The sequence below is a fragment of the Aptenodytes forsteri genome, unplaced genomic scaffold, assembly GCF_000699145.1.
Source record: "Aptenodytes forsteri isolate BGI_AS27 unplaced genomic scaffold, ASM69914v1 Scaffold379, whole genome shotgun sequence".
Taxonomy (NCBI): domain Eukaryota; kingdom Metazoa; phylum Chordata; class Aves; order Sphenisciformes; family Spheniscidae; genus Aptenodytes; species Aptenodytes forsteri.
This window is the reverse complement of record NW_008794088.1, coordinates 3,100,417-3,109,087: the sequence shown is the minus strand read 5'-3', so window position 1 is coordinate 3,109,087 and position 8,671 is coordinate 3,100,417. Positions and strand designations below refer to the sequence as shown.

At 48.4% G+C, this 8,671-nt stretch overlaps 1 protein-coding gene across 1 annotated transcript in view; it reads left to right on the top strand.

Moving 5' to 3' along the window:
- The window catches only part of FSTL1 (follistatin like 1), a 16,290-nt gene extending 12,654 nt beyond the window's left edge, over positions 1–3,636 (top strand). Inside the window, exons 9-11 of the mRNA XM_009274720.2 lie at positions 504–614; positions 2,338–2,435; positions 2,698–3,636. Coding sequence (XP_009272995.1) covers positions 504–614; positions 2,338–2,435; positions 2,698–2,742 — 254 coding nt within the window. The 3' untranslated portion in view covers positions 2,743–3,636. The remainder of the gene's footprint in view (positions 1–503; positions 615–2,337; positions 2,436–2,697) is intronic.
- Positions 3,637–8,671: the final 5,035 nt, after the last annotated feature.

The window sequence follows — 8,671 nt, the reverse complement described above, 5'->3', positions numbered from 1 at the left end:
TCCCCCCCCAGGGGGGGTGGGGGCCCCCCCCCCCCCCCCCCCCCCCCCCCCCCCCCCCAAAAGAAAACCCCCCCCCCCCCCCCTTCTTTCTCAGGGCAACAGCAAATACACAAATCGTTTCCCCAACTTCTCCCCATCTGGAATAGGAATTGTTTCAGAGTAACCAAAACTTTCACTTTAGGGGTTCTCTTCTATGTATAATAGATTAGGAAATTCAAACAAATCCAATATTGAGATTTCTTCTGGAATTGAGAAATTGAAATGTGTTCTTTTGAGGAAGCAAAATGAAGTGTTTGACTTGCCCAAATGATTTTTTTTTTGGCTGATTTCACACACCAAATTCAGCATGAATGTTTTAGTCATTATGAACCTTTTGGTGGTTAGGGGAAGGAAGGCCTCCTCCAAAACCATGCACCTCTTCTGTCTCAAGGCATCTCCAAAGTATGTTGTCTTTAGCCTGCTCGCTATCTCACAACCACTGCCCTTGTTTTGTGCCTCTCTAGAGTGTGCCCTGGAAGATGAAACCTATGAGGATGGAGCAGAGACCCAGGTGGAGTGCAACCGCTGCGTCTGTGCCTGTGGGAACTGGGTGTGCACTGCAATGACATGCGAGGGTCCGTATGCTCTCCAGACAGTTACTGTATTTGGTTTTGTACAAAAGGGGGTTTTGCCTTCTGTCTTTCCGAGGGCACCAGCTATCCAGATTTCTTCTCCCTCCAGCTCTTCCTCAGCTTCTCTGTGGGTGGCTTCTGCATCGCTCTCCTGTGCTCCATGTTGGCCAAACCCAAGCTGGTTTTGTTTTAGAGGTCAGAAGGTGTGTTACTGGGTTGGGGGCAATGCTGCTGGGGTTTGTGGTTTGGATTTGGTGTCATGAAAGTTCAGCACCAAACCTTCCAGACCAGAGATACTCTGCATCCAGCTGGCTTGGGGCATGCACAGACCAAATAGGTCACTGTCTGAAACCATATGTGTAGGTGTGAGCAAGTCAGCTTTCCTGTATGTGTGTCAGTATCCTTGCTGTATCTGTGTTTACGGTATCTGTAAAGCAGGAGCTAGGGTCTTGTCTTGCCCCAGAGAGGAGATAGGAGACTTCATCTAGTAACGTCAAGAAAGCACTTTAGCTTCTTGCCCTAAGAACTGAAGAAGTAAAAGAAAATAATGGTGATGGAGATGAAGGGAGGTGGTGTTCATAGTAAGGCAGGGTTGTTGGTCTGTCCTTCCTCTGGAGGGTCCTTTTCAAACTTGCACAGCCTTGTTACAATTATGGGAAGTCATGGTGGGGTTGTGAACAACGGTGCTCCATTTTGCCTTCTCACAGACAGTCCAGGGTCAGTGGAAAGCCAGCTTTCCCCTGCCTTGGGAAATGTATGGGTCCTTTTCAAGGGGCCACGTCCACCCTCCCAGCATTGCGCTGCATTTTTCTGGCCTTCTTCCCCAGAAACCAGGCCTTTGCATGAGCTCAGTTTTCAGTGCTGTGCGGGAGCTGTCAGCAGTATGTTGGTTCAGATCTATAGCCAGTAGCTTGGGCAGATGAAGGAGAGAGGGGAACAGCAACAAGTATGTACAGAGTTTCTTTCACGTTTATCTGGCCTTCTGCAGCAGAGGCTTCGTGATCACCTCAGCCCAGATTTGGCTGTGGCAGCAGGAACTCACCTCAGAAAAGATACCTGTAATACTAATAAAGCTGCCAGAGGAGCTGTGGATGGGTCTCAGAGGTTAAGCAGCTGAATGAGAGGCTGTTTTTGCTGCCTCCCCAGAAACAACCTTCAAAGTTGCTATGCAACACCCGGTCTTGCTGCCTACTTTGTTCCCTGCATCCATGGCAGAAGCATGCAATGGGACAACAATTCCTTGACTTTCTGCCCTTGTCAGAGCAGCAGAAGGGTTAGAGGCTATTGTTAGAGGGATGATGAAACCAAAGAATCAGATCAGATACATCAGCCAGTTGCATCTCCACTGAGCGAAATTACCTCTTCATTAAGCATCAATACTTGGATAGCACTGAGCTTCCATTTATTCCCTACAAGAGGCCAAGATGTTTGAACTAATTATAGGTGCTTCTTTTAAATAATATGCAGCCTCTTCCTTGTGGTTTTATGATTTATCATCACGTGGGAGGGGGAGACAGGGACAGACGGGATACCCAGGTTCTGAAGTCCCAGGGAGCCACAAGGCCCCATTCTCTTTCTAAGAAGCCAGCCTATACCTTCCTCCAGCAAAGCTTTCCTAAGCTTGAGGTTGCTGTGGCCGACCTGCCTCTTTTTGTTCTCTGTGGTTCAGCCTCTGAAATTTGCATCCCCCGTTTGTGGTAACGCTGAACTCCATTTCTGTTTGCAGGGAAGAATGAGAAGGTGCCTGCTCAGAGACAGCGACCTGATCAAGACTTGACTGAGGAGGAGCTGGCTAGATACGTTCAGGAACTGCAGAAGCATCAGGTTAGCGTGAGGCTGGGGAGGTCTTCTTGCACTAAGTCTCTCCTTGCTAGAGGGGTTCCCTCTGCTTCTGTCACTTGGAGACTTCTGGTAGAAGGGGGAGCACAGTAAAGGGGGATCCCCGTTGCCTGTGGGGACAAATACAGGTGTGGGGCTTCGACGTATAAGCCAGTGTTGGCACTGCTTGTGGATGGACCAAAGGCTTCAGGGCACTGCCAGCTCCTGTGTCAGTGCAGAGCTTCACTTTTGTGCTCTCTTTCTCTAGGAGACGGCCGAGAAGACCAAGAGAATGAGCACCAAGGAGATGTAAGGGGCCTCCACACCGGAGGAGCCCAGGAGGATGGGCCCAACCTGCCGCCCTGTCCTCCAGTGCTGATCTCAGTATGCACAAGTGTCTGCTACAGTTGCCCAGTCACAGATATTTACATTGTATAGCGATGGGTTATTTGTTTTGTAATACACAGAGAATGGGGCCAGGAAAGGGGAGCAGAGCCCACCTGTTCAGGGAGCTTCATTGCTGGGGCCTTGGAAGGCTGGGAGGGACTTACAGCAGCCTCTGGGACCCTTTCCCAGAGCAGACAGCTGCTCCCTCCAAGAGCTAACAGGGATTTCTTGTTCCCCTGGATCTGGGGAAAGGACGGAGGTCAGTGCTGGATGGAAAAGGGGGTCTTCAATCGATACAATTGTCAGTACTGGCCTTGGCTGCAGAAATACAGGCCCGGCAGTTTTGTGGCTTAGCACGTGTACTGCAGGGCATCACTAGCCAAGGACCTTGCCCTGCTTACCCTCCCCTTTGGTCCGAGCTCCTCAAAGCTGGTCAGCCTGGTGTGACACCTGGAAGTTGTGGTGCCATGCTGCTGGCATGAGTCCAGCACGTTCCTCCTTGCTTTCCACCAGACTGTCCCCAGCAGCTCCTCCAGTACATTGTGGGCTCCAACACAACATGGTTCCTTTTGACCTCATCTCACTCTTACTCTCCCTGCCCCCTCCTTAGAGGTGCTATCATATTTTTTTCTTATCACATTCACATGCTGACTCCCCCTTTTGTGGTTTTTTTTTTTAATTACTTTATTTCCTATGGTAGTAATTCAGCTTTTGTATGTTTCGTAGCTCTAGATCTTTCAAGAAAACCCAGCCTGTGGGTTTTTGTTATTGACAGTGCTGTAATGCCCATGCACAGTTTGTATCGCACTGCGCTCAGCCACCGCAAACACCACAAGCAACTTGTGAGCCCTGCACTACAGGGTATTTCCCAACTGGGGATAGCAATGTCTTCATGGGAAGAAGAGACAGGGCTGGATGTAATGAGTTTCACCAGGCACGGATTGACACTGCAGCTCTCTCTAGCTCTTGCTCCCTTAGCTAGCATTGACCATGTGCTCAAAGTCCATGCTCATGCCTCTCTAAATTGCCCAGAGGGAAGTGCCAAGTAGTCTAGAGGCAGAGGGACCAGGCAATCCCATTAGTAGGGTATCTTAAAAGGCTTAACTACATAGAAAACTGTTTAGTTGGAGTCTGGGCTGTTAGCCATCATTTTGGGCTTTCCATCTCCTCCTGGGGTGAGGCAGCAGCATTATTCTTTGATTCCAGGTCTGGGTTTGGAGTCAGGGCTGGAAGCCTCATTACTGGCGCATTTCACAGTGTCTTTGATCAGACCATCTTTGACCACCCTCACATCCCTTCATGGGTCATTTTCATCTGACCCGTTTCTCAGAGCATTGGTCCTAGATATAGATGAAATGCTGCTTTGTTGACAGTCACCTCTGTAACCTCAAGCCCAGCTGATTTTCTCCTGTCAAGTGTACTTCATACACTCACACACCTGAACATCCTGTTTCCCCATTCCCTTCACGCCCCTGCTGTGCATCTCAAGCAGTTGCACATACCCTGAGTCGAGATGCCTGCTTGTGACTCCACCTTCCTGTTTGTGAGCAACTTCAGCAGTTGTTGCCAGGTGTCCTGCAGTCCCTAGTGCTTACTCAAGCAAAACTCCACTTGCATTTGCAAAAGCATGTTCTGCTTGAGTGAAGATTAGCAGGGCTTTTGTCCCAAACTTCCCCTTTTTGCACAGTGCTTTCCTTGGAGAGGAAGAATGAGCTGGTACCTAGCAAGTATAGGCAAAGAAGAAAGCTTGGTCCCTCCTGCGGTCTCGCCCGTGAGCCAGATTTGTTAAAGGCTGTCTGGTCTTTGAGCTGTTTTCCTGATGTGAACCCAGAGGACTTCCATTGACTTTGGCACAGTGCCACATTTCCAGTGAGAATCATAATCTACCCCCCACGCTCGGAAGTTTTGGCATAATAAATACAGAAGGGGGCTGGTTCTTTTCCCGTGCGGGTCTGGATTTGAGAAGCTGTCACCTGTGAAGGTGAGGGCAATGAGTCCATAGGAGCTGAGGGTAATGTGGGCAGCACTACACTGGGATGGAGTCATTGTTTGTGTTCTGGTAGCACTGGAGGAAGTGTTTGGTGGAATAGGAGCACCCATTGGACATACCCTCGCTCCTCCCCAACAGTATGAGCAAAACAGCTTCATGTGCTGGATCTGGAGTCACAGGAACATTGTTAATAAATGTTTTGCTTTATTCCGACCCTGCTCTGAAAGGTAGTTCGTGCCTCCCAGCTCACTTCCTTCCGGCTTGGATCATTAAAGTGCCTTAGAGAAAACACAACAGCTTGCCTTAAAGGCTTTCCCTGGATGGGGAGAAGATCTTATTGTCCAGTCAGAAAAATCTCCAACGGGGAGAAGCGGAGCATGTGCAGGAAGGGGAGGCTAATCCATGGCTGAAGGGCTTCTGTAGGCTGCATTATGCGATACGTTCTCTAGTCCCCTTCCTGTCTCCTGTGGACGTGCAGTCTACGAGGATGGCTGGTGGGGACAGCTGGAGAGGTGGGTGCTGGCAGTTGAGGTTTACAGAGCTTGCGCTTGCACTGAGGGCAGAGGGATGGGCTGCTATCTCAGGCAAGGCAAGCTGAGCTCTCCGGCAAGCCATACAACATATCCTAGGATAGCCTGGGGCAGCAGGGTAGGAGTGCAGTAAACGTGCCTCCATGGAAAGTGCTGCCGCCTGTGGAGCGGTTTCCTCCTTGTGCCCTCAAAGAGAAACGCAGCTGTGGAGGGCGATGCCGGTTCTAAGGGCTACGGTACCCAAAGGGGACCAAAACATCTCGCCTCCCCACACCGAGGGGAAGTGCAACCGTTTGGTGAGCGATGCCCAGACTACTCTGCAGTAGGCTGGTCAGTCGCGAACTTCTGTGGGGTGACTTGGCTGCTGGGGAAGGAAGTGCTGAATTCCAGCCATTGCCCTCTGGGACAATTGCTGTACAGACTGCAAGGCGATGCCCAGAGCAGTAGGCAGTAGGCTGGTCAGTCGCGAACTTCTGTGGGGTGACTTGGGGAAGGAGGTGCTGAATTCCAGCCATTGCCCTCTGGGACAATTGCTGTACAGACTGCAGGGGGCAGGGAAGGCTTTTTTTTTTTTTTCCCAAAAAGCCAAATTTAAGCAACAAACAAAAAAGTCCCACTCCTCCCTCTATATTCCCACCTGTACGTGTGTGAAATTTATCAGTATTCTGTAGGTTTCCTTAGTGCACTTATTTTACTTGATTTTGTAATTTTTTGAAGCAGGGGGGTTTGGATATTACTGCCAAATAAATGAAACAAAATTTAAAAAATAACGTGTTTTGTTTTATTTCTCACAAGCCACATTCCTCGTTTCCCTCTTCCAAAAACAAATCGGCTGTCTTTTTGCACATTTATACACGGATCTCAATGCGCTTGACAAATGTGAGACACGGCTGTCTCTGTTTTATAGCTGGGGAAACTGAGGTACAGCAGGGAGAAGTGGAAAGTTGCAATCGTCTGGCGAGCCAGTGGCAGAGATGCAGGTGGCAACCATGACTCCTGCCTCCCAGCCATGCGCTTTTAATGATGAGATTGCGCCACAATCCTTTCAGTATCCCCCGTTCGCTCCCCCAGCACACGCTCCACCTGTGCCATCGGGAAAGAAAAACCTAGCAGCTCTCCATGTGTGATGTGATCACAAGATGAACGTGAGTTAGGGTCATGCTGCCGATACAAAGGCAAACCATTGTAGAATGGGAAGAGCACAGAGGGACACAGGCAGTGAAGTACGGGACAATTGCTCTGTCCTGTGTGGCATCGGGGGAGCCTCAGCTGAATACCTTCTGGTTTGGGCAGTGCCTATCACAAAACGGGTGGATTAGGTGGAAAGAACCCAGAGGCAAGTAAAAATAGTAACTAAAGGCCTTGAAAACGTGGCTTACAAGGACAGATCAGAAGCCTTAGGCACAGTTAAGAAGGAAAGCTCTAAAAGTTTGGCTTCAGGTGGAGACTGCTACCAAGATGAACATACCCATCTCGCTGTGGCGGATGGGACACTACCTTCAGTTGCGGCAGCCAAGGCAGATCTAGATGAGACATCAGGGAATGCTTTTGAATGCCAAGGTTAGCAAAGAACTGGAAGACGCTTCCTTGATAATTCACAGACTTCCTCCCTGTATGGATTTTAAGACCAGACTAGAGTAACAGCTATCGGGAATAGACCCAAGTATAGCTGGTCCTACCCTAAGAAGGGAGAACAGGCTGGTGACCTTCCTGAGGTCCCTCCTCTTTCTGATAGGACCTTATGAAGACAGGGCTGATTGATTGACTGATGCCACCTTTGCTGAACTGAATGATGAAATGGCCTTTAATGGTGTCGTGTAACAGGAGGATAATGTCTTACCATTCAACATTGCCTCTTCAATGTTACTTTTCACACCAAGTGGCCTCTTTAGCATGTACCAGCTGCTGTGTATGCACTCTTAACTGTGGCACTCCGTGCCCGTTCACTGCTCAACTGCAAAGTGGGTCTGCTTTATTACTTTAATTTCTACTGCTAGAATTTCCCAGGATTTTAAGATGGAATGAAAGGAAGTGTCAGCCACGAATTTAGCTAGATGGCACTATAAATACTTTGCCTTGTGCATCATGCATACTTACTGAAGCGAAATGGTTTTGGGGTGGGAGAGAGGAAGAGCAAAAAGTCTGTTGCCCACTGCTAGCAGAGGCCTGGCAAAAAACTCTGACCTGTCTGTTTATGGAGTTAAGCACATCTGAGTATTAGCAAGTTGCTGCACTATAGCTACATACACTTAATCAGTTCACAATTCTCCAGCACTGTTAAGCTTCAAAGTGAGAAATAGGCCATTTAAGTGGTTGATCAAGACTCTGAACTGTATTTGAAAGGTATTTATTAACTTTAATTCTGAAGATGGGAGGGAACTGATCTATAATAAGACTCGGTTCCTGAAAAAAACTGAACCAGTTCACAGGACACAATTTTGGGAGAATACAGGCTTAAAGCACTGCAGGAGACAAGAGCAAAATCCAGATGACCTTACTCTTGTGCTTACATAAACCCTCCCACAAACTATCCTGATCCAGCTGAAACAGCACAACCTTTATAGAGTGGGCAAAATTATACTGAAAAGAAATAACTATACTGAAAGAAATAACTATGCTGGTAGAGTGTCTGCTCTTATGCAGCTCTCTCTGGGTTCACATCAGGGGTTGCTTCTTGTGAATCCATAGAGCCTTATAAAACAAGTGAAATGAGTCCAACTGAAGGTGACCTGTTCATTCCCACCTGCTACGACACACCCTTTCTTGAAGGCTGGGCATAGCCCTCACAACTCCCTGCTCTGCCACTTCAGAATATTTGTAGTGGTAAAATCCAGTGTTCATAGGAGCGCCAAAGGAAGGACAAGTGGACCATGAGTTTTGTACACACTATTCCGGACACCTTCGAACTCAGCGTCATTACTGGTTCACGCATTGTTTTTAAACTCTTGGCTGGTACAAGCCAACCATGGTTTGTTTGCATTTCTTCCACTCTGAGATGGCAGAGACTTTTCTGTATATGAAGTGTTTTAAGCAGGTGGGAGATTGCCGCTCCCTTCTTTTTGGTTCCTGTATACACCACAAGGAAGCAAGTCTGTTTCTTAAGCCCAGACTTTGCCAGGGCAAAAGTTCCCTTGGGCTGTTAATCTTCTCATTGTCATCACACATTGCTGCTGCTTCTTCTTCCAATGGATGATTACTGATTACATCGCTGTTAACCTGTGTCCAAAGGGCGATGAATTGAAATCACAAATTTCACGTTGCCTGTTCATATCTGGTACAACCAGGGCCCACTCCATATCGGCCTGTAACCTGCATCAGGCCTCTTTGCCTGACAG